The sequence below is a fragment of the Alexandromys fortis genome, unplaced genomic scaffold (genome assembly GCF_014885135.2).
Source record: "Alexandromys fortis isolate MF-2015 unplaced genomic scaffold, M_Fortis_MF-2015_v1.1 scaffold_16, whole genome shotgun sequence".
Lineage (NCBI taxonomy): Eukaryota > Metazoa > Chordata > Mammalia > Rodentia > Cricetidae > Alexandromys > Alexandromys fortis.
In genome coordinates this window covers 3,136,085-3,162,829 of record NW_026067893.1, presented here as the reverse complement: position 1 = coordinate 3,162,829, position 26,745 = coordinate 3,136,085, and the positions used below count along the sequence as shown (strand labels likewise).

General features: G+C 42.5%; 1 protein-coding gene across 5 annotated transcripts in view; it reads left to right on the top strand.

Moving 5' to 3' along the window:
• The window catches only part of Atrnl1 (attractin like 1), a 503,194-nt gene that overhangs the window by 170,465 nt on the left and 305,984 nt on the right, over window positions 1–26,745 (top strand). For 3 of the 5 annotated variants that reach the window (XM_050147216.1, XM_050147253.1, XM_050147236.1), the window contains exons 25-26: window positions 892–953; window positions 19,118–19,199. In XM_050147216.1, the coding sequence (XP_050003173.1) occupies window positions 892–953; window positions 19,118–19,199 (144 nt within the window). The remainder of the gene's footprint in view (window positions 1–891; window positions 954–19,117; window positions 19,200–26,745) is intronic. The other 2 variants (XM_050147226.1, XM_050147244.1) reach the window with 1 other exon arrangement.

Sequence of the window (26,745 nt, the reverse complement as noted above, 5' to 3'; positions counted from 1 at the left end):
TTTTTCAGTCGTAGTCCAGCTGGCCTTGGTGAGCTCACAATAGATCAGCCCCACTGTCTCCGTGGGTGGGTGCACCCCTCGTGGTCCTGACTTCTTTGCTCATATTTTCCCTCCTTCTGCTCCTCCTTGGGACATTGGGAGCTCAGTCCAGTGCTCCAGTGTGGGTCTCTGTTTCATGGATATCTGAAACCTCACGAAAATTTATGTTGCTAAAATTTGCTCTCAGACCCCACGCTATTGCCGCGCGGTGTTAACAGTTCCTGAAGGAAGACGCTAGCACAGCACCTGTGACGTTCACTGAAGCAGAGACACGCTTAGGCACTTTTCTAGGTTCACTGGCAGGTTTATGTCTTAGTAATGTGGAATTTTTAAATGAATTAGCATATTTCAATGTATAGAGAATAAAATTTATGCATATATGTATGTATGTATGTATTCCACTTTTGTGGACAAAGCTCTATTGGGGAAGAAAGTTTTCTTGGTTTCTTATAATGCAGTTGAGTTTCTTTCAAACAAGTAATTATCAGCTGTGTTAATTGAAAACATGATCATTACTAGATAAAAGAACCTGAATGCCAGTTTCTGTTGGGCACGTTTAGTTTGTCACAGTATTTCACATGGAACACACAGCTCACATTTCTAATTTAATTTAATAATAGATCTTAACTGCTTAGTATCATAATCTATAGAATGGTCATCATTAGTAATTAATAATTAGTAGTTAATAATTTCGTATTCTAGGTAAAGTTTTCATGTATGTATTTTATTTATGGTATGGTAATTCCAGCTCCTTTGTTGAGTTATAAATATTATATACGTGCTGTGAACATCACCATGTTTTGAAGAGTTTCTGCTCGGCAAGTTCAAGCTTTCTTGTGTTTTGGTTTGCAGATTGCGTTTTCCCAGCACAACACCATCATGGACCTCGTGCAGTTCTTCGTCACCTTCTTCAGGTAACTGGCTTTGCTGTGTGTGCACGTGTGCATGTGTGTGAACACGTGTGTGTGCGTGCCTCTGCGTGTGTGTGTGTGCGCGTGCCAGTGCCTATGCGTATGCCTGTGTGCATGTGTGTGTTTCTTCAGGAAACTGGCTTCGTTGACTGTGTGTGTGCATGTACACGTGTGTGCATGTGCATGTGGTGTGCATGTGCGTGTGTGTGTTTTCTGACAGATCATTCGTCAGTTGCTCTTCTTTTCCTTGAATGCATGTCACGTTTGTCCCATAGGGCAGCTGGGCCGTACTAGTGATGTAGTCTGTGAGATCTTTTATACCACTTTGTGCCCACTGGACTCAGTAGGAAGACATCAGTTTGCCCTCTCCTTTCACATAAATAACTCAGACTACTTTAATTAATGAAATTAATAGCACACATTCCTCATGGATCAGTTAGATCTTCAAGAGTTGAATAAATTCAATTCTTAATTGACTAATTATGTGTGCTTGCGGACGTGTTGAATGTTTGGTAAGAAAACATGGTTCTGCCTTGAAGGGTCTCTAAGCTAGAAGCACTGTAACTGCCTTTGGATGGAGCCATGTCCCCAGATCTTGACTTCTGTTATATATTAAAGTACGTTCTATTTTGATATAAGAATTTTTAATGCAAATTTTCTCATTTTATATATCTATCCCCATTTCCACTCCTTCCTCTCATCCCTTCCCAACCCCCTCCTCCCCTATCAACTCCTTAGAGAGGGTAAGACTTCCCATGGGGAGTCAACAAAGTCTGACACATCACTTCGAGGCAGGACTGAGGCTTTCCCCACTGTATCTAGACTGAGCAAGGTTTCCCTCCAAAGAAAATGAGCTCCAAGAAGCCAGTTCAAGCATTAGGGATAAATCCTGGTCTCATTGCCAGTGGCCCCACAGACTGCCTAAGCCTCACAACTGTCTTCCACATTCAGTGGGCCTAGTTTGGTCCTGTGCAGGTTCCCCAGCTGTCAGTCCAGAGTCAGTGAGCTCCCACTAGCTCAGGTCAGCTGTTTCTGTGGGTATCCCCATCATGGTCTTGACCCCTTTGCTCATATTATCACTCCTCCTTCTCTTGGGCTGGTCTCCAGATGCTTGACCCAGTGCTTCTCTGTGGATCTCTGCATCTGCTTCCTTCAGTTACTGGTTGAAGACTTTATGATGACCATTAAGATTTTCCTTAAGATAAAAGGAATTCCAAACTTAAACAACTTTAGAAAATGCTCTGTATTATAATGTTACATGGACAACTGTGGGTTGATTTTTTTTTTTAACTGACATTACTTTTTCTCAAAGAGAGGAGGGTTCTTAGTCCCAGAAGCATGCAGACCAGGGCATCTTATTTTCATTCACGTGGTTATAAATGAAGGAACCCTGGGCTTGGGGAAGATCCTGTTCCAGGTGGGGCAGCCGTGCTGAGACCTCACATCAGCCATACTGTGAACTTTTTCCTGGAGGTGCAGCTCAGGGCTGTCCTCCAGGATCTGTGCAGATTCGACAACTACGGCTCCTCTCCTGAGGTGCAGCCCTCACCCTGCTACAGCTTCAGCCGACTGCAGCAGGAGCTTCACTCAGCCCCAAGCTTGTCTGGGTAACTCAAGCACCTCACCCCTGTTCCCAATGCCAGACAATCATTCGCTTGGGAATCTTGTCGGGGTCCACACTGGTTCCTGTATCTTCTCCACTGGAGTCTACAAATACTTCCGGTTAAGAGACAGACAGTAAACTCTTCAAATATTTCCATGTGTGCCATATCCTTGCGTCTATGTAGCATGTTTGCAGTGGAGCCAAGAGCCGTATGGCAGTCCGCGGGAGTGGCAGTGAGCCAGGAAACATGGGTGGACCAATTGATTTTTCCAGCTTTTGAGCTAGCTCATGCCTGAGTATGTTTAATAACCAGGAGCATCTCTGGAGATGGTCCTCTCTGTCATCCACTAACGGACTGTTGTTTATAATTGAGCTGCAATCTGTTTACTGCAATCTCTTCTGATTTATCGAGAGGGCCTGAATCCCATGTCTCATCACTCATCTCCACGGCCAGGCAGGGGCTGAAATGCTTTTCTCCCTTTCCACCTTTTCTGCTCATTTCCTGTGTTCAAAATCGTAGTCACGCTAGGCCCTCTGCTCTGAACGCCACGATGCTTGTCTGTGTGCGCAGTAGCACTGATGGTTAACACTTCATACCGCGAGCACATTTACACAGCACCGGTGCGGGAGGGTCAGGCCTGCTTTCCACGTTTCCCTTAAAGGTGAACCTCGGAGAGGCATTCATGGCTTATGAGTTTGTTCCCGAGAATAAAACGAACGTTAAGGTTAGTAACAGAGATTCAGTGTATGTTCAGAAAACACTAGGAGTTATGATTGAATGAACAATATTTAAGACATTAAAATTAAAATCCTTGATATAAATTAATATGGACCAACATATACTAGAAAATTCAGTTATGTGTGAAAATTCACAGGTGAATGAATTTGCGTCGAAAGTATTTAGATATTTAAGGTTTGGAGCTTCGGAATTTGTGTACATATATTTATATTCATTGGTCTTTTATTAAGGAGAAGAAAGGTAGTTCAGTGTATATCATATATTAGAGATGACTCCCTTTATCAGGTTGTCACTATAGGCAAAGTGAATTATAATATTCTAATCACTGTGTGTGATCGAAATATGTTTGACGGGCTCTTTGTCATTTAAATTTCTTCTAGTAGTGAAATGTAAATTAGATAATTTAAAAATCATCTCATTGTTAGGAAAATGCATAGACAGAATATTTTGAAGTTCATTAACTTAACTTTTTTAGAAGACCACCACTAAATTTGAAACAAGTTAAAGTTTATGGACTTCCCTGTCAAGCCAGCCTGCCTCTGCCTCTGCCCCTGTTGCTATTTGGGGCCAGGTACTGGGTCAGCCTGAGTGGATGAGCCAGCTGCTGCTTAGTAAGCTTGCAAGGGCCGCTTCTGACACACTGTATCATGGGTTTTTGTTTTGTTTTATTTTGTTTTGTTTTACCTCCTTATTCTGGAGACTTCTGGTGGCCAACGCAATTAGGCCAGGACCAGGAAAACCATTTATAAACATGGTTGGCTCTGATCTTTGGCTCTTGTGCTGTCTTAAGTAGGTCACCCATCTCCTCCGAATCTCAATCTTTTCATATTTATAGGTTCTAAGGAACTTTTTTATTGCCGTTTGGGAATGTGATAAAATATTTTAGTAAATTATTACAGAAATGAAAGTTATTTTTATGATATTTTTCTCTTATGTGAAATAAAATAACAAATATTTCTTAATCTCAAAAATCTGTATTATTTAATAGAAAAAAGGGAAAAATTTAACAATCTCATCATAGAAGCTGCAGTGTGACAGAGTAAGTCACTCAGTCAACCCCTTTGTCCATGTATCTTCACTTGCAAGTCTTCATGGCACAGAGTCATTGGTCTGGTTTCAGGCCTCTGGTTTCTACTACACTATTGATGCTGGGCCCTCACTGGGACTCTTCTTGGATATCCTGTTGTTGCCCTGTGTTGTGGAGATCCTGCAGCTCTAGGTCTGTGGGTCAGGTTCCTCCCTGTGCTCCAGCAGATCTTAGATGGGGTGGACAACCCTGGGTCTGGGCCTGGACAACTGCAGGGTTGGTCACTCACCACCTGGGTGAGCTCTCCAGTCTTTCCCTGGCTGATTCACCTCTTGCAGCCAGGAACAGTGGGTGGGGACCCTTCTCCTGCTTTCATGCCCTCAGGGTTGGCTCTCCCATGCCTATGCTCTGGGTGGGGTACGGGGCGGAGGTCAGATGCGAAGGGATAGGGTAATGAATGGAATCAAGATACATGCTGTAAAAGACACACAGAATAAATAAAAAGAAAGTGAAAAGAAAAGCTAGCTAGAAACACAGCTACTCTATGCTCTTTGGTTCTGTCTGGAAACATGACAAGAATTGACTTTTCCCCTCAGGCCTCACTCACACTCTAAGGTACCCCCCCCCCTTTACAGCCCTTCACCCCTGAACAAATAGCGGAAAGTCCAGCAGGTGGAAACACACCATGCCGTTCTCAGGACCTAACTGTTTCCGGGTTTTAGTCAACAAAAGAAAGCGACCCACTTCTTTTTGCACAATCCTGAAGGTGATGCCCCAAACGCAGGGACCGGAGTCTCTGAAGGTCTCTTCCTCAGCCGTAACAACAAGCGAAAGTCTGAAACTCTCCCTTGCTGACCTCAGAGAAGCCCATCCTCCTGACACACACTGAAACTACACTTCTGCCTTTTGGAACTTAAGTTTTAAGATTCTGGTTAAATAAATATTCCTTTCCTTTCTAGATTAAAAAAAATTGTATTATTTAAGGAAGTAAGTTAAATAGAAATATAGCAGGCATGTTTTTAATGGTGCCACGAATTCCCATTGTGCACCGGGGGTAGCTAATATCTGAACCAGGTTGTAGCCGTCTTGGAAGTTGTCAGTGTTTTTCCTACTTGATTTATAAGCTGGGGATGGAATTAATTACTGAACCACACACACACATTCTAACCGTACCCTGAAAGGCCAGGGAAAGGCCAGGGAAAGGCTAGGTGGTTCACAGACACGTGTGGCTACTGTGAGGGAGGTTACTGCTAGGTGGGTTCACAGACATGTGTGGCTACTGTGAGCCACAGTTTAGTTACTGAACCACACACACACACACACACACACACACACACACGTCTACCTCACCCTGAAAGGCCAGGGAGGTTACTGCTAGGTGGGTTCACAGACACGTGTGGCTACTGTGAGCCACAGTTTAGCTAGAATTTTACCTCCTCCGCCCTCTCAACACTGAACTCCACTAAGAAGCCACAGTGATCTGTAGGTCATTAGGTATCTGAAATTTCTCATCTCAGATACATTTCTTCCGTGTGCTGGCTGTTCTGTGTCAACCTGACATAAGTAGAATTGTCTGAAAGGAGCTTGGAGCCATGGTAGAGGAAATGCCTTCCTGAGCTCCAGATGTAGACACTTTTTAAATTCTTGATTGATGGGGAGGGCCCAGCCCCTTGTGTATGGTGTCATCCCTGGGCTGGTGGTCCTGGGATCTGTCAGACAGCAGGCTGAGCGAGGCAGAAGGCAGCTCCCCTCCTTGACCTCTGCATCACCAGCTCCTGCCCTGATGATGAACTCCTACATGAAACTTTGAGTGAAATAAACCCGGGTGTACACCTATGTGTACACGTGTGTGATGATTACCCGGTGTACACACCTATGTGTATATGTGTGTGATGATTACCCTATGTTCTCCTATGTGTACACATGTGTGAGGATTACCCAGTGTACACGTATGTGTACACATGTGTGTGATGATTACCTGGTGTACACCTATGTGTACACGTGTGTGTGAGATTACTCAGTGTACACCTATGTGTACATGTATGTGATGATTACCCTGTGTACTCCTATGTGTACACATGTGTGTGATGAATACCAGCGGTACACCTAGGTGTATATGTGTGTGTGTGTGTGTGATGATTAGTTTTGATTGTCAAATCGACATAATATGAAATGCCCTGAAGGGGCAGAGGGAGCACAGGAACAAACAGGAAACGCTGGCTGGCCAGAAACTGTCCTCAAAATGAACCCCGTGAGCAGGGGTAGACCCTTGTGCCCTACGGTGTCAAGGCATTCCTGTGAGGGGTGATGTCGATTTCTGTTCTTTGCTCTAGGGAGACTCACCCTCATGTGGGCACCAACTTTTCCTGGGTTCTGTACCTAGTAAGACGGAGAGCTGAGTGAAGAGTGGCTCACACGCGTGAATCTCTTGTAGTGAACAGTGGCTCACTTGCATGAATCTCTTGCTGTAGTGAACAATGGCTCACATTCATGAATCTGTTGTAGTGAACAGTGGCTCACACGCGTGGATCTGTTGCTGTAGTGAGCAGTGGCTCACACGCGTGAATCGGTTGTAGTGAACAGTGGCTCACACGCGTGGATCTGTTGCTGTAGAGAACAGTGGCTCACACGCGTGGATCTGTTGCTGTAGGTCTTGACTGTAGATGTTGGTTGCCTGCTACTTCACATTCCTGCCACTCTGACCTTTCTAGAGGAAAACAGATTTGTGACCAAATTGGCCCTTTCTCCCTTAGTTGCTTCTGTTAGAATTTTTTTTTTATCAAACAATAGGAAGCAAGACCAAGATGCTGTATATACTCAAGTTATGACGGGGATCAATTTATAACCTTTCAAGTTGTTTCATGGTTCCTCCTAAGGGCCAGCCTGCTGGTTTAGTCAGTGTATTCTGGATTTGAATGAGCTTGGCTGGGACTGAGCAGAGGGTCCTGACTTCACAGAGACTCCTGGGACTGAGCAGAGGGTCCTGACTTCACAGAGACTCCTGGGACTGAGCAGAGGGTCCTGACTTCACAGAGACTCCTGGGACCGAGCAGAGGGTCCTGACTTCACAGTCTCCTGGGACTGAGCAGAGGGTCCTGACTTCACAGAGACTCCTGGGACCAAGCAGAGGGTCCTGACTTCACAGAGACTCCTGGGACGGAGCAGAGGGTCCTGACTTCATAGACTCCTTGGTGCTCTGTCGTGTCCCTTTAAACAAACGATGTTACAAAGCGCTGTTGCTGCCTGACCTCTTACTGTGCCTCAAGGGAAACAGTGCTTTGTTTCTTGTGGGTTGGTGTTTAGCTTTCATGTATGTGTGTGCATCCCGTGCCTGCCTGGTGCCCATTGAGACTAGAGAGAGCAGGGGATCCCTTGGAACTGGAGTCATAGTCACTTGTGAGCCACCATGTGGGAGTAGGGGTCAAGTCTGGGTTCTCTAGAAGGTCAGTAATCTCTTCAGGCCCAGGACACAAGTTTCATGAACCATGACAGCTAATCTTTGTGGACCACTTTCATAATTTTGATAATTCTGGCTCTTGTATTTGGCCGTGAATGAATCTATTATTTTGGAGACCCATTTCATCATGGCAGTAACCACCGTAGTCCTATGGCTGTCTGCTCTTTTCAGCTCTGGTCTGCAGAAGAAAGCCAACAAACTTCTTCACACATTAATGGCTCACTCACCAACGTATACCACTGGTCAGGTAGACCGTGCAGACTCTAGGCCTGCCCATGGCACGTAACTGCTGGCTGGTTCTTCTGGTGTTGCGGCACTGTCTCTTCCAGCATACTCCTGTTTTATATGCAGGTTTCCCCTCTTCCACCCTCAGGGTAACTAGTGAGGTTCAGTTTTGCCCGTATGTGTCACTCCTTTTCCCAGGCCTCTGAGACTCATTCCATGTCACGCTGTGGTATCCCCTGACGTCCCAAGTTAGACTTTATATTGCCTGTGTTTCTGAAATTTCGCAGTGAAGCCCTTGGATTTCTTTTCATCGAATTCCTATATTGTTGCCATCATCAGATAACCTCCCAAATCCCATACTTCTATTGCTTTCGGTAAAACATTTGAGCAAATTCCTTTACCTAGTTTAGCTCTTACTCTGTCTCAAGTGGGCAATGCTAATGCGTTAACTTTATTGATCAAGTGGTCACGGGACCAAACGGTGACAGCTTGTGAGGCCAGCTGCCTCAGCGAGAGGGGAGCCCGCTCGTCTTCCGGCTTACTTGGAAGGAGGGCAGTGAGCCACCATCACAGGCGGTGCAGGAGCGACTGAGCTGTCTATCCCTGTCTGTCTTTCCATCCTTGAGCTGGAAGTGTTTTGACCAAGTTTCCCATTATCCTTTAGGCACCAGCACGGCAGCCATTAGACCATCAGCCTGTTGCTCACCCATGTTCTGACTCTCGTGTTTGGTCCATAGTGTCTGAGTTCTCTCTCAGTACCATTGAAGGCACCTCTACCATATGACTGCAATCACGCATTCCACTCTTTGGAGGGTGTTTCTCCACCCCTTTTCAAATGTATAAACCACTTAGCGCTCCATCAGCTGTCATGAGAACTCTTCTCAAGCCATCAGTGGTGAACTCTTTAGCTATGTAAGCCTTCTGCCAGAAAACACCCTTGCTGTGTGAGCCAGTGTGAATGGTGTCTTCTCAACACACAGCAGGAGTGAGTTTTCTCCAAGACCCCTCTTACTTCTCCCCACTATAGCTATCTTGAGTAATGTCGCTATGAGCGTTTACTCAAATTGTACAAACCCAGTTTATTCTAAATGGTAGTTTCTCTGTCCAGCCTGTCCTGTGGCCGCTTCTAAGTAATCACTCAGAGACTTAATATTAATTACAAAATGCTTGGCTGAACAGCTCAGGCTTATTACTAAGTAGCTCTTTTCTTTTAAATGAACCCATTTCTATTCATCTATGTTTTGCTGTGTGTCTTGTGGTTTTACCTGTACTCTAATATGTCTTGCTTCTCTGGTGGCTGGTGGCTGGCTGGCATCTCTCTCGACTCTGCCCATCTTACTCCCTGGATTCAGTTTGACTTTCTCGTCTAGCTTGATTCTGCCTCGCTGTAGGCCAAAGTAGCTTTATTACCCAGCGATGAGTGCAACATGTATTCACAGCACAGAGGAGGGCTATCCCACAGCACACAGGAGGGCTATCCCACAGCACACAGGAGGGCTATCCCACAGCACACAGGAGGGCTATCCCACAGCACACAGGAGGGCTATCCCACAGCAGTTTATGATCAGAGTTACTTGTCACACATTGTTTCAGATGGTTTCTGAAGAAGATGAGAAATCTCTGAGAATGGCCTCACTGCTATGAGTTACTGTGTTTTTCTATTTCCTGTATCTTTGTTACTGGGTACAGAGTGGAGAGAGGTGTAGATTAAAATTTTAAGTAGAAGAATCTTAAAGGTTTCAAAAGCAAAACATAAAGCCACTCAAGCATTAGAAAAACAAACACAGCAAAGCTTCCCGTTGAGGTGACCACACAGAGTTAATGTAGTCACTGAGACCTGAGGATAAAGGCACACGATCATGCTGTTTATACGATTTGTAAAAAGAAAAAAAGCAGTAATGTGCATCTTCAAAGGACAAGAAATAAAGCTAAATCACTAATACGCACAGTCTCGGCATGACCCAGAAGTTTTTGACAGGATTACAAACAACAGAGCAAGTTTAGAGCATTGAGAAGAACGAACGCAGTATCTGGTGTGTCTGTCTCGGCAGTGAGTTCAGATGGTGGTTACGTTAATGTCAAGGAGACCCAGGCTCCATAAACAAACACATACTGTATTAGAAATTGACCCTGTAATTCTCTCCCTGGCTTCCTGATGGAAGAAAATGGATGTTTATGCCTTGCTGGGTCTTATAAATCAGCGTGTTTAATATGATGTGTATAAGCTGGTGACCGTGCAGTTTATAGTGGTTTAAACCAGCGTTCCATACATTATCCACAGGGTTGAGGTTTCACACCAGTGGCGAAAGCAGACAGAATTCTGTCAGTAACTTCACACTGATCCTAAATAGCCATGTAAAAGTCGAAACCATCCTGCCCCTCAGTGAGCTTGCTGTTCTGTCAGCCACCCTTGTCCACGAGTCCCTAGGTCTTTATAGTGGTCAAGATCTGCCTCATGCTGTGCCTCACTATGATACATATGTGATGTGGTCTATGACACATATGTGATGTCACAAACACAGTACATGTCTATAATACATATGTCATGGCACACATATGTGATGACATCATGTGATCTCATTCACCTTTCTCAAATAAGCGATACCATATAAGCCACTGGTAATTTTTCTTGTTCTTTTTAGCCGTCCTTTTGTCTTCTTTGAGGAAGTTCTTTTCAAGTCTTTTGCCCATATTTTGTTTATTTACTTTTTTATTACTGAATATTTAATATACATTATATATTTGAAGCCTAACTCTTTGCCATGTATATTATCTGCAAAGATTTCCATCTTTGGATTGCCTTTTTTTTATTTTTTAAATTTATTTATTTATTTATTAAAGATTTCTGTCTCTTCCCCACCGCCGCCTCCCCTTTCCCTCCCCCTCCCCCAATCAAGTCCCCCTCCCTCGTCAGCCCAAAAAGCAATCAGGGTTCTCTGCCCTGTGGGAAGTCCAAGGACCACCCACCTCCATCCAGGTCTAGTAAGGTGAGCATCCACGAAACTGCCTAGGCTCCCACGAAACCAATAGGTCCAGTAGAATCAAAAACCCGTTGCCATTGTTCTTGAGGTCTCAGTAGTCCTCCTTGTCCGCTATGTTCAGCGAGACCAGTTTTGACCCAGGCTTTTTCAGACCCAGGCCAGCTGGCCTTGGTGAGTTCCTGATAGAACATCCCCATTGTCTCAGTGTATGGGTGCACCCCTCGCGGTCCTGAGTTCCTTGCTTGTGCTCTCTCTCCTTCTGCTCCTGATTTGGACCTTGAGATTTCAGTCCGGTGCTCCAATGTGGGTCTCTGTCTCTGTCTCCTTTCATCGCCTGATGAAGTTTAATATTCAGGAGGATGCCTATATGATTTTCTTTGGGTTCTCCTTCTTATTTAGCTTCTCTAAGAACCCGAATTATAGGTTCAATGTCCTTTATTTATGGCTAGAAACCAAATATGAGTGAGAACATCCCATGTTCCTCTTTTTGGGTCTGGCTTACCTCACTCAGGATGGTGTTTTCTATTTCCATCCATTTGCCTGCAAACTTCAAGAAGTCCTTGTTTTTTACTGCTGAGTAGTACTCTAATATGTATATATTTTATGGATTGCCTTTTATTCTATTTTCTTTCCTGGTTTTCGAGACAGGGTTTCTCTGTAGTTTCAGAGCCTATCCTGGAACTAGCTCTTGTAGACCAGGCTGGCCTCGAACTCACAGAGATCTGCCTGTCTCTGCTTGCCTAGTGCTTGGATTAAAGGTGTGTGCCATCACTACTCAGCTAATAGTAAGTTTTTAAATGTTTTTTAGTGTTAGAACAAAAGATTCGATTGGTATTATTTATGAAGTAATAAAAAATAAAATAAAATACAAATGAAATATCACTACAAGAAACGAACAAAAGTTCCTCCCAGTTCAAGGTTTCTAAGGGTTTTATATTTTTACTTTGTATATTTAGGGTTATGTTCCTTGACAGCCATTTTTATTGTTGTTGTTTTTTATTACAATTTAGCTAAAGTTCATTATTTTTATGTAGCTTTTAATTTCTTATAGCCCGACTTGTTGAAAGACGGGCCTTTCAACATGTATGAGCCTCTGTCTCAGGGAACCTTTCTGAGCACCCCGCCACCACCACTGAACTTCAGTGTCAGCATTTGTTAGCCTTCTCCATGGCTGTAAATTATATTCTTGGAGGTCAGTAGGCAGAGCGGAGAGGACGACCAGACTTTGAAATATGAGTGAACTGATTGGAGGTCACCAGTTTCCCCAGGAGTCTCCTCTGGCCTAAAATATTAAAGCTTCAACATGAACCTGAGTACCATCACCCACACATGACAGAGGTTACCACTGCCCACACATGAGAGCGGTTACCACTGCCCACGCATGAGAGTGGTTGTCATCGCTCACACATGACAGCGGTTACCATCGCCCACACATGACAGCGGTTACCATCGCTCACACATAACAGCGGTTACCATCGCCCACACATGACTGTGGTTCCATCACCTAGAAGCACCATGGAAACACTGAGATGTTGCATTGTGATGCTATAGTCAAGTGTGCTGTTTGAATGTCCTCAAACAAATGACACATTTAAGGAAGGATGTCTTCATAGCCTAAGGTGGAAATATCCCAGAATGCTCAGAAAGGGTAGGAAGGGAAAGGAAGACTGTGCTATGCATAGTGTAGGGACATGAAAAGGAACAAAGTAATGTCACAGGAGCAGCGTGGACAACAGAGTGTAGTGTGATGGGAACTGAATAAAAAAGAATAAAAACTTTCGGATTCCATTGGTATAAAGTCCATAAAATGGGAAATTAAGCTTTGCAATTAAATCACTCTGATTTGAGTAGTTGAGAATGGGTTCACCTGTTCATCTATGTGGGTGGTTGTTTCATGGGTGTATTGTCTGGTAATTTGATAGCTGTATACTTTTTATTTCTCTTTTTATGTTACAGAACATTGGATTATAGACGATTTGAAAAAGAACATGTATTTGCTTTAAAATGCCAAAGGAATTCTTTGACAAAAGCTTTTATCCAACTGCCCGGTTTCAAGCGATGTTATTCTAAACCAACCCAGTATAGCAGAAACACCATGTTCATTGATCTGTGTCACAAGTTTGAGTTTATTAGATATCACCCAGATTAGCTGCAGTCTAGACACACATCAAGGAATACTGTTCTCCATGTTAGCCTTCCTAATCCTCGGCCAGGCGGGTCTTCAGAGTGCGCACGTGTCTACATGCTCTGTGGATGTGTAAATCTCTCATGTTCTGGGAGACTTAGCTGTATTTCTTCGTGAATTCTAAAGGAGTTTACTGTGTTGTATGGGTTCTTGCCCATTCTTAATTTATTCTGTCAATGTGACTATATGGCAACCATTTGATTTGAGAGAGTTCGGCCCCTCATCAGCTTCATGGAGGACCAAAGCTCCTTAGTACATCTTTAATGGTTGATAGGAGTGGGTATACCTGCCAGAGTGTGAGAGAAGGTGCTGTGGTATTGGAATCGGTTCTTAAAAGGACAAAAAAGTCTGAGATTAAAGTTGACTTACAGCAAAATATATATTCCAGACATTCCTATCATCTGTCTACCTAACATCTATCTGTCTGTCTATCTGCATCCGAAATCACACATTCCTATCATCTATCTACCTATCATCTATCTGTCTGTCTATCTGCATCCGAAATTAGACATTCCTATCATCTGTCTATCATCTATCTGTCTGTCTGTATCTGAAATCAGACATTCCTATCATCTATCTACCTATCATTTATCTTTCTGTCTGTCTGTCTGTCTGTCTGTGTATATCCGAGATCAGAACATTTATCTGCCTTAACCCACAGCAGTCTGGGTGTCCTGAAGGACGGAGATGCATTGCCTCACAGATCTGAAGGCTGAACGGGCCTGCTGCCAGCTCTCTTGGTCTCTGATAAGGATCTTCAATGAGAGGGCAAATGGCCGGTTCCTTGTTCTTAACTTCTTGTTTTTTCTTTCACACTATGCAAGGCAAAGAGGGCATGTGAGTTCTCTGGTTTCTTTTCTTCTGAGATTGTAAGTTTCTGTGAACTTTGTGTGAACCTAGACATACCTGGGAAGAAGGAATCTCAGATGAGGAATTACCTTCTTCAGATTGGCTTGTAGCACCTCTTTGAAACAGTGTCTTAATTGCTAATTGATTCAGCAGGAGCCAGCTCACCTTGAGTGTTTCTGCCCAGGCAGGCAGGCCTGGGTTGTGTAACAAGGGCAGTTAAGCAGGCCAGTAGGTTGTGTTCCATCATGGTCTTTGCTTTATTTCCTGCCTCCAGGTTCCTGCTTGGACTTTGCTCGATGTTGGGCTGTTACCTATAAACCTGTTAAACCCTTTCTTCCCCAAGTTACTTTTGGTCATGACGTTCATCAATAGATAACGAACTGGGACAGACACTGACCTTCTGCTGGAGTTTCTACTTTATGGAATATAGTTAACTTAAGTCCCTTCTTCAGGGCTTTGATACTAACATTTTGGGAGTATCAAAAAATGTTCCCTCAGCTGCGATAGGGCAGCAGTAACGGCCCCAGTCACGATGCCCCCAGTTTTGCCCTGGCAAACCAGTGAGTTTATTTGGGGTTGCTTACAGGAGCATGGGAACTTCTGAGGAAAACTCGCTCCGTCACCGTGAACCACTCGCATAAGCTGGGGTAGGTGCCAGGCTCCAAGAGCCCTCTCCCTAGCATTGCTAACTGCCTATGTAATCTTGGTGATAGACACAGCTCTGTGAGCTCCTCCCTGCCTCAGGGTTGCGGGACTTAATGTGACCAATCTCATGGCCTCCTGTTGTCTGGATAGGTGCGTTCATACTGGCGAGTGTGTTTCAGACTCGTCTATGCTAGTTTCAGTTGGATTTTCTATTACCTGTATTTGAGATTATCTGACTGGGAGAGTATCCTAAGTGTACAAGGTAATTAATTATCCCTATTGAAAATGCTCGAGACCCCCCTTCCACCCCATTTTGAAATACTTTCATATGTAATGAGATAGCTTGGTTATGGAGCCCACTTCTAAACAAAAGGCTCATATGTTCTGTATATCTTACCTACACGGGCTGAAGGTAATAATTTTCTGCAATGTTGTTAGTGCTCCCGTGTCTTCTCGGCACTGTGTGAGGTCGGCTGTAAAGGGGAGCAGGCCAACACTTAGAAGCTGGGGTCTGGAGCCTTCACTTCCAGGCCAGACTTTCTCTGTCTGCAGTCACCCTCCTTACACGCTAGCGTGCTGTGCAGGTTTTACAGTCAATGTATTGTTTCCCCAGTGACCCACATGGCTCATTTAATCTTCAGCTCTGAGCAGATGGGCAAACCGGCAAACCCAGATACTCTATCATTCATCTCACACTTCCCAGTTTGAGTTGGCTTGCTTTGTTAGCATTTCAGTGGGTGAGAGTAAAATCCTCGGGTGCGCGGGAATTGACAAGTCATTAGAAGCTATGTTTTGGGATGTTGGTTATTAAGGGAAGTTATTTTAAAAATACAGCAAAGAGCCAGGCGATGGTGGTGCACGCCCTTAATGCCAGTACTTGGGAGGCAGAGGTAGGCGGATCTCTGTGAGTTCAAAGCCAGCCTTGTCTATAAGAGCTAATTCCAGGACAGGCTCCAAAACTACATAGAAACCCCGTCTCGAAAAATCAAGACCAAAACAAAACAAAACAAATACCAAACCAAAACAAAACAGCAAAGTCCAGTATTTTAACACTGTACTACTTTCCAAGGTTTTCCAGTAAAATACAAGAATATATGCAAACTAATTTTTAAATATTTAGTATCTGTTGCTTATATTTAGTTAAGCTGTCACCTATAAATCATTGGGAATATTATTTCTCTCTTGTTGTACCAGAGTTCCCTTTTTGTCCCTGGCCCTAGTCTCAGTACAGACCCATGTCATACTGCAATGTGTGCTTCTAGCTAGATCAGCAGTTCTCAACCTGTGGGTCACAACTCACACAGGGTTTGCATATCAGAATTCCTGACTGTCAGATATTACATTGCTGTTGGCAGTAGTTTCTGCCCCATCTGGTCCCGCAGACACTCATTCCCAAAGAAACACACAGAGGCCTACATTAATTTTAAACTGGTTGGCCTAGTAGCTCAGGCTTCTTATTAATTAATTCTTACATCTTAAATTCGTCCATAATTCTTATTTGTGTTAATCACATGGCTTGGTACCTTTTATCAGTAAGGCATTCTTTTCTTTCTTCCTCTTGGTTTGGATGATAGCTGCAGACTGAGCCTTTTCTCTTCCCAGAATTCTCCTGTTCTGGTCACCCCGCCTATACTTCCTGCCTGGCTACTGGCCAGTCAGCATTTTATTAAATTAATAGAAGTGACAATTCTTTACAGGGTACAAGAGCATTGTCTCATAGTACTGTGGTGCACACACCAGCCCACTTGGGCGTGGCCTATTAATGGCTACTGGCTGAAGGAATTTCTCCAGCACATTGCAGTTCATAGCAAATGAGTTAGTGAGGTAGGAATGAAGATAATTTCATAGTTGAGGGTCACCGCAACATGGCGAACTTAATAAAGGGTCGACACGTTAGGAAGGTTGAGAGCGAGTTCCCTAGATGATATTACTGGATATTCCATACTTTGTATTAGTCACTGTGTACAGGTTATGTTTGAATTATTGCAGTATCTGTCCCTAAGTTTTCTTCTCACATCTAGTTGGCTTCTTTTTTGTTATTTCTGTTACTACTGCGTTCATTACATAGACGTGTTGAACCCCTAAGATTCTGGTGCTATAGACCACATACTTTTCTCTCTTCTCTTACTCTGCCCTGCTCACCCTTTCCGTCACTTCCCTCCCTCTCGGTCTTCCCCCTCCCCACTCCATTCCTGTCCCTCTTCTCCTTTCTTCTCCCTTTGCTTGAAAGTCCCTGTATCTGGTCTCCTTGGTGCCTATATCAGAATTTACAGAAGTCATTTTATGAGGAAGAAATCTCTGAGAAAGTTGCCAAAGCTGATTTTCCTCCTGTGTAGAAAAAGTGATGAAAATAAATCCAAGGATACAGATGTTTGATGCTATCCAGTGAACCCTTTGGTTTATCCATAAGGAGAAGCTAATGTAAAGACCAATAGATTTCAGTGAATTAACACAATCAACGTTTACTTCTCTTCTTGCAAAATGGAATGGACCGAATTACCATGCACAGCCCTGCCCCATGGCGCTTCCCAGAGAATTTAGGAACTGTAAATTCTGATTGTGGCTTCAGGATGTGTCACCAAAGGCCAGTGCCATGCCCTCCCTCCCTCTGACTGCAGCAGTCCAGGACAGGCTCAATAGCTAAAGTAAAACCTGTCTCAAAAAACCACAAAAACAAAACAAAAGAAAATCCCATTTAACTGAAGTAAGAATGTCATGGGGAAAATAGCTTTTCCGTTAACACAAGTGAGCATAAAACTCAGCAGCGCTCGTCAAGCTTCCGAGCGCCATCTTTAGCAAGCGCAGGGATTGCACGGGGGCCTCAGAGTCTTGGGGTCATAGCGTGAACCCCTCACAGCACTTGGTACTGTTGCTCCTCGATGGAAGTCATTTTAGTTTGAGTTTGGAATGGCAATTTTGTGTCTTTTGTACTAAATTTTTTTAAGGACATAATGATATTTCTGAAATTAAAATGGACCCTCAGACTCTAAAGTACCAATTTTCAGCACTATTAATAACATTTACGCTACTAACCTGAGATTCGCATGAGAAATATGGTTTCTATGGAAATAACTGAGATGCAGACAGAACTTCTCAACTTAGACAACTTTGGCAGTCTGAATATAAAATCATGGTGTGTGTGTGTGGTGTGTATGTATGTATGTGTGTGTGTGTTGTATATTTTAAGTCGTTAAGCGGCATCCCACAGTGCCAGCCAAATCATGACAATAAAATGCCCCTGGACATTAAACATGTCTCTTTAGGGTAAACCACACCTACCTGGTGGGGAGCTGCTCAGCCAGAGGGTGCTGCGAGGCTTTTTCAGATTGTAAGAGTTTCAGAATGTAGTGGGCTGATTCAGACTTACTCAGAACGGAATTGGTGTGAAGTGGCCGAAATGATTCTATTTTCATCCAAGGAGTTAAGGAAATGTGGAAAGCACTGACTTGTGAGTTAGCAATTCCCAGATGATTGTTTAATTAGGTAAATTGCATACTTAGTCACTCTCAGAGTTTACCAGGGATTTCTTTTCTAGACAGGATTTTGAACTAAATAATCTCTTAAATCCTTTTTAATGATAAGATGCTGTAATTTTGACAGTACTAAAGATACAGATTTGCAAAATTAATCCCCTGTTTATCTCCCTCAACCCCAATTGTCTCTGCCAGTTCTGTGGCTAAGCACAGGGTCTTACAGTAATGAGGAAAAATGTCTTCCCACCAAGCTCTGTGCCCAGACCAGAAGTCTGGTTTTGAGAAACAGAGAAGTTCATTATTCACACCGATGTACTAGTTTTAAAAAATGCCCACTTGTTCATTTTTACTTTGTGAGAGGGGATGACTGCATGCCACAGTTACAAGTGGCCTCAGGCGACAGCCCTCAAGAGTTGGTTTTTGTCTTCCATCAGGAGGGTTTCAGAAATCAAACTTGGGTCATCAGGGCAACAGCCAGCACCTTTGCTCAGGCCGTCCTGGAAGCCACATTAACGGAACTTGAAGGGTTATCCCTAATTTAAAGAAGGAATCTAGAATGTAATCAACATTTGTTGATTTAAAATGATTCAAAAAGGCTGAAAGAAAACAAAATTACCTAAGAGATTTCAAAGAATGAATAGTTCCCGTTGTCGAATGAGGAATGAGTCTGTTGATAGGGTAAAAAACATTTAGCTAAAGTTCAGGAAAGTTTAGTTGAAACAGTTTGCAGACTGTGTCCTCTAAAATGTGGTATGGTAGATAGATACTAATCATTATTATCCTGAGTGATCTTATTGGTATACAAACCAGGAAAAAAATTTCAGTTCAAAAAGAAACAAGTAAGTTGATGATGAAGAAATTCTTTTAGGAAATATTTATCATGACATGTTGTCCTCTATATATTTAATCTACCTTATGTTATTTTCCTTTACTGCACATTTCAAGTGTATTTTGAACACATTTATCTGTGCTTTATTTTCTAGTTGCTTTTTATCCTTGTTGCTGGTGGCTGCTGTGGTTTGGAAGATCAAACAGACTTGCTGGGCTTCCCGACGGAGAGAGGTAGTGGTCCCATTATCTATGCTCTTTCAAGTACAGAGTTACCAAGCCATTTATATATTAACATTGAACAGTTCTTTGTTTATAAAATTCCACAGTTGAGCTGGGCGGTGGTGGCACAAGCCTTTAATCTCAGCACTTGGGAGGCAGAGGCGGGCAGATCTCTGTGAGTTCAAGGCCAGCCTGGTCTACAAGACCTAGTTCCAGCACAGCCAGCGCTGTTACACAGAGAAACTCTGTTTTTGAAAAACAAAATAAAACAAAAAATAAACAAACAAACCAAAAAAGAAATTCAGAGTTGACAACTACAATCGTTTAGGTGATTACACATGCTCATGATAATTGTACTTCAGACAGGATGTGAGCGGAGGCAGTCTCGTGTTGCCTTGCCTGTGCCAACAGCGCTGACTGAGGCTGTTGTGTGCCAGAAGAGCAAGGCCTCATCGTCTTGTCTACATGACGATGCTCTCTCAGACACCCCGCTGCTGATTCTCCTTACGATTCGGGGTCAGCTCTGATGGACAGAATGTTAGTTTTTCTGCAGTGATTTCTTTTTTAACTTAGAATTCTTGTGCTTGTCTTATGAAGTTGTGCTTTTCCAAATAGAAGGGGCGTTTAAAATGGGAATGACTTGAAAAGTCATGCATTGGGTCTACCACAGAGCACTTGCTTCTTATTATTTGAAACTTTGGGTCTCTTAAACCTGACTATACTTTTTAATAATATAATTTTAATATCAGACACCTATGATTATTACTCCTATTGAATAAGACACCTAAGAGTTCAAGGGCTCTAAAAAGCTACCAAGACTTCAGTTTTGATATTACTTCTTCTTCTTGGCTTCCCTGGTAACTTACCCTTCACATAATATGAAACCTTTCTTTTGGACTATGCTAATGAAATGGAACAAGAAGTGGACATTGGCTCATGGAAGCCAACACCTTAGAAGGGAACAAGAAGGGGATACTGGTTCATGGGTTCGTGGAAGTCAACACACTGGAAAGTGAAGCATTAGCACTGGTTATTCTTCTTTATACAGGTGTTGAAAGCACTTAGCTTCAAGGATACATGCTATGTTACTAGTCATTCTATTAGAACAAACATCTGTCTACACCGGATGTGTGCTGAAACATGGCTCCATGGGTTGCTGTTCTGAGTGGCTTCCTTGTAATATTGGGGTGTGAGGTTTTATATGTATTTGAGTGTTTAGCCTGTGTGTCTGTACACCACATGGATGCCTGGTATCCAGGCCAGAGCAGGGTGTGTCATACTTTGGAACTGAAGTTCCGGATGGCTGTGAGCTGCCCTGTGGGTCCTGGGGATTGAACCCATGTCCAAGAAGAATAGCAAGTGCTCCCATTCACTAAGCCATCCAACGCTGAGTTTTCAAAAGACAGAGACAAATCAAGATGTTCTATTTTTTTTTCTTATAATCATATACTTGACAAGCAAAAGTCCTGTGACTATATTAATAGTTAAAAGAAGTGAAGTATTTTCTACTTGGAAACTTACCTTTGCATGTCTTGAGTGTTTTACTTGGACTGTGTCTTTACAGCAAAATCCACATTCATTAGCAAGGGGAGCCGCACTTTCATTTAACTCCATATTATCCATGAGTCTTTAAATGCTGCATTAATTTCTTGTAGCAGCATTATTTCCCTTATAAATTCAGTTAAATTTCCAGTTCTTCAAATTTTCAAAAATATTAATATAGAATTTAATCACATTATTCAACAACCTTTCTAGAATATTGTGCTCCTCTCGTGCTTAAAAATAAGTAATATATAAAAAAAATAAGTAAGATAGCCAGGCAGATCTCTGTGAGTTCGAGGCCAGCCTGGTCTAGAAGAGCTAGTTCCAGGACAGGAACCAAAAAAAAAAAAAAAAAGCTACAGAGAAACCCTGTCTCGAAAATAAAAAAAAAAAAAGAAAGAAAAAAATAAGTAAGATAAAAAATCAGCTAAATTGCCTGGCATAAAGAGCTGTCCTGTGAACCTAACCATACCTCTTGGGTCCTGACGCATAAGATCTGATTTGGATTTATTGTCCTCAGCCTTAATCTGTGACTGAAAATGATCAACTGAAACTTAAGTGTAAGTCTGGGAGCTTCAGAGTTCACTGTTTTTCTTGCTGTATTTCAGACTGATTGATAAATACTGCTAACAGCATGGGCTAAAATTTTGAGAAAAATTCTCCGTCTTTAAACCACATCCAGCACATTCCATTTAAGCACACAATACTTGGGAAACTCCTGGGTTATTGTGTTTTGCCTGGGGTGAGGTTTGATCCATGAAAAGCTTTTTGGAAATGACACTAGTAATGCAGTGAATAGGGAACGTGGAGATTAAGGTTGGATAAATGTTTGCAGAATTACTATGCAAACATTTACAATGTTTTAAATAAAATACAAAATATGCCGGTGATATTGGCTCAAGCCTTTAATTCCAGCACTCAGGAGGCACTGGCGGAGGATCTCTGTGAGTTCGAGGCCTGCCAGGTCTACAGAGCAAGTTCCAGGACAGGCTCCAAAGCTACACAGAGAAGCCCTGTCTCAAAATAAAGCAAATATATAATATATTATATTTATAATATGAAAAATATTTCCTGAAATTATCGTTTTTAGACATGGTTGGGCATTGTCTTTGTTTAGGCCAATTATTTAGGTAGATTAAGAAATTTCCACTGAGAGTGACTCTCCCTGAGTAAATATTATCTGATTAATCATAAAACCTTGCATGTTATATATTCAGGCAAGTATCTGTAGACAAATGTATTGGATATACATGCTTGCGTCTTTATTTCCCCAAATTTTTATTCTTTGTGTAAAATTTAAAATCATGAACTTAACTGGGAGTTTCATAAATGAGTTCACGGTATTCAAATCCCCCCTCCACCCCAGCTCTTCCTGTATTAGATGCACACACACACCCTACAGAATGCAGTTAATGCTGCCTGTATGTTCATGTGCTTGGGGCTGATGAGCTAGGACTGGGAAACCTTTCAGGGGGCCTTTCCGTGTAGATAGCTCCTCCTCCTTCAGCAGCCACTGGCTATGTAGAGCCCTTCATTGAGGGGTGGGACTTTGAGGAGTTTTTACCCATCCACTAGGTCCTGTCTCCTGGAGTGGTTTCATGCAAGTGGCCATCTTGTTGAGAGTTCATAGGAGAGGCACACTGCCATGTCTAGAAGAAGCTGCCTGCAGAAGTCACCCTGTCCTCTGGCTCTCAAAACACCCCTGGATGTTTCCTGAACTTTAGTTGTAGGGTGTATGCTTGAAATGGCTGAATTTGAGCCAAGCACTTTATGGCTACCTCTTTAAACTTTGACCTTTGTGGATCTCCACAGTAGCCCCTGCCTTCTGCAGAAGGAACTCTGATGGGGGCTTAATATTACTTGTAACTGTGGATAGAAGGAAAGTATTCAGATACAGTTGGTGGCTATGCTAATTTAGGAAAATGACCATAGTAGATTCTCTTCTGATGTCTCTGGCATCTTCAGGTTGAGTTCTTAGCTAACTTTACAGTATCAGGCGTGGAGTTCCCCCTTTTGAATGGACTCTCTGTCCATTTTATTGGGGATGTCTTGGCAGGTTGATCACTGTTGTGGTTTTCAAGCTTTGATACAGATGTTCACTCTGGCGCAGGGAAGAGACTGCCCCTCTAACATCCGGGCTCAGAGTGCGAGAGCAGACACGGTGCTCCCGTGTAAGGTGTGATTTGCATTTAAAGCAAGGGTGGGGTGTGCTTGGGAAAAAGTAGAACACATGAACTATGTATCTTACCCACATGAACTATGTATCTTACCCATGTGAACTATGTATATTACCCACGTGAACTACGTATCTTACCCATGTGAACTATATATATATTACCCACGTGAACTATGTATATTACCCTTCCGATTTAAAGAACAGTTCTTCAATATGGTAATTAGATTTTAAATAATATATTCTACAGATATATAACTGCCTAGTTCTTCAAAGTGAACTCATTCAAAGACATTAGTAGAAAGCTTTTGCCTATGTTATTTCAGAAGACTCCTGAAGTATGTTCTGCCTTCTTACTTTGAGTTGTGTGTAGCAGAAACAGAGTGATGTGCAGGTGTGTTAGCATGAAACGTGCTGTTCTTTCTTCCAGGAACTTTCTGAAGTAGTGCTCCCAGTCCACTCAGAAAACAGACGCAAATCAGTCAGACCACATCCTAGCCTCAGAAAGTTGAACACCTTAAATCTTTCTTTATCTGGGACATCCGAGCAATCCCTTCTGATAGCTTGTGCTCATGGGAATGGCACTATGTATAGATATGGGCACCGCCAGTCACAGACAAATTCTTATGCCAGAGCCAAGAAAGAGAACCTAAAAGTTTCGATGACTCCGGATTCGTCAGAAATAGTATTTAACCCTTGCCCTAAGAGATGCAGCTTCCTTTTTCGTGCTTATGTATTCTAGAGGGGAGTGCTGGCTAGCTGGACAAGCTATAGTTCAAAATGGGGTCCGTCAGATTCCAGAATCCAAGCTCAATGAACTATGTAACAAATTCCAAAGATAACCTACATGTAGGCAGGTTTGGTTTGTAATTGGCTATTTATAATGTACCATAAGCATCCGTTTGTTGTAGTGGGAATGCACTGTGGGTTCTGTAATATGAAGACATGATCAATCCTTATTTGATGTAACTCGAGGAAGACAGAGCAATGTTTGCTTAGCTCCAGCACAGCGCTCCCTCACCACCGAGAATGTTCATTCTATATTTATTGAAAGGTCTTTCATAAGATCATTCAAAGATTGACTTAATCATATAAAATTCACATTTATACAAAGAAAATAGAAACAAATTAAATTACTTCATGTACTTCTAAAAATTTTAAACTTAATAATCTATGTTTTCATAAATCATTTTTGAGTAGTTGAAGAGGATTTATTTCACATAATGTCGCTGACCGAGATAATACCGTTTACATTCATGCGTGCAATGCCACCTGCATGGGTTATGCAAGCTCCTCACTTGTATCACACCGGAGTTGAGAGAGGTTAAAATTTGTTACAAAGTGTCAAGTGTGGGAAGAGCCGGCTTTTGAAGGGTTATGCTCTAGAGTTCACAGTGCCAGCTGTTCATCTGGTGCATTGTTCTAAAAGTATCAGGCGCCAGTAAGTATCAGTTGTGTTTGTTGTTGTCTGTGTGTGGTATAAAGAATAATAGACACTGAATAATGTTTGACTGTCCTGAGTAGAAACTCCTACATCTTCCATTGTTTTTCTCTTTGGAATCTCTTCTCAACAGTGGTTTTCTTTAGTTTTTAAAATATTGCTATTTTGTTTGTGTGAGTATCTATGTGCATGCGTGCACGTGAACATGTGTGCTGGCGTGTTTGTGTGGCATGGCCCATGGACTGAAGCAAGAGAAGAGCTTTGTGGAATTTTTCCTTCTCCTTCACCTTTTCCTGGGATCCAGAAATGGAACTCAGGGTATTGGGACTAATGGACAGCAGCCCCTGTGTCCCCAGTTTTATATCAACTTGACACAGGCAGATTCGCTTTGGTAGAGGAAACCTCAGTTGAAAAACTGCCCACAGCACATTGTAATGTGGACAAGTTTGTGGTGCATTTTTGTGATATTTGATTCAGGGGAAGAGCCCAGCTTTCTGTGGTTGGTGCTGTCCATGGATGATTTTTAGGTATTATAGCAAAGCAGACCTGAAACTGTTGTGTGTTTGTTTATAATTTTTAAGTTTTTTTTTTAAATTTTGAGATTGTAGTATGATTACATTTCTCCCACCTGTTCTCTTCCTGTTCTCTTCCATGTTCTCTTTCAAATCTGTGGCCTCTATTTTTCGTTAACTGTTGTTGAATTCGTGTATCTATACACATATATTCCAGGCTGTGTTCATTTTCATGCCAGCAAAGTGTTCTTGTATTGTAATATATTGCATGAATTATTATATCGATAAATGAAAAGAGTTTTTGTTTTCACATTGGAGTTGACACAATAAAAGTTTGACTATCAAAGTCATCATGCCTCCAGTGTTCTGTATTAAGTTAATCCATGTTCCAGCTGTCTGTGTTAACTTCGTCCATATCTCAGTATCCTGCATCAACTCCATCCGTGTTCCAGTGTCCTGTATCAACTCCATCCGTGTTCCATTTTCCTGCATCAACTCCACCCGTGTTCCATTTTCCTGCATCAACTCCACCCGTGTTCCAGTGTCCTGCATCAACTCCATCCGTGTTCCAGTGTCCTGTATCAACTCCATCCGTGTTCCATTTTCCTGTATCAACTCCATCCGTGTTCCAGTGTCCTGTATTAACTCCATCCATGTTCCAGTGTCCTGTATTAACTCCATCCGTGTTCCAGTGTCCTGTATTAACTCCATCCGTGTTCCAGTGTCCTGTATTAACTCCATCCGTGTTCCATTTTCCTGCCTCAACTCCATCCGTGTTCCAGTGTCCTACATCAACTCCATCTGTGTTCCAGTGTCCTGCATCAACTCCATCCGTGTTCCAGTGTCCTGAATTAACTCCATTCGTGTTCCAGTTGTCTGTATTAACTTTATCCATATTTCAGTGTTCTGTATTAACTCCATCTGTGTTTTCTAAATTGATGCTTAAACAAAGAATTTGACCACAGTCTTAAAGTTGACTTGAGACAAATTCTCACACATGTGTTGAGCATCCTTCTGCATAGAACCATTACACTTACAGAATCCTTTGTTGCCTGTAAATACTGGTCCATCGGTGTGTGTATTTAGCCCAGTGCAGACTTTATGGGTGGTTTGTTTCATAAGTTAAATGTTTCCACTTGTGAATATTCAGAGTCTATCCATCTGGTTCTAACAGAAGGGAAAATGCTTCTAGTATAGTGGTCTTATCCAGATTGTTTATGGGTTGTCCAGGACTAAGTAAATTGCATGCTAGGATAAAGTTTTCATGATCCTGTATTTCATATTTAATTTAGAATAAGCTTGCTTTCCGCGGATATCAAATTCTATAGTGTTATTTCACAGCCACTCAGTTGCATTATTTGTAACATGGAGACAGCTGATACGCTAAGATCCCAACACTGCACACGAAACCATCACCAGCAGTGGTTCGAAAGCCTGCGATTAGAAGGAAAACCTCCGTGGGTGATGTTGTGTCTCCCGTGGAGCACACCCCTCATCTCCAGGCATCACAGCACTAAGTCCATGCTGCCTTTCCCTACAAAATGCTTTCTCTGGTGTAGAGTGTGATGTTCATTCCTTTTAAAATTCTTTGAGGCTCCTGTAATTATAATTTGATTTAACTCCTTGTCATTTAATGCCATGAAATGTCCTTTAATTATATTTATGTTATGCATTCTTTACAGTGTTGAATGAACTCAGGATTCTAGTTTTGGAACGAAGCTACATTGTATAAATTATATAAGTGATTACATACACTTCAGCTCTGCCTTTGCCCGTATGCAGCCATCCAAGCTTGAGTGTGTTCCACATCCGAGTCAGTGGTGAACAGCTTGTTATTCAGAGTAGCTTGGGATGAGAGTGATCTTTTCCCTTAGAGCCCTTTTATAGACACAG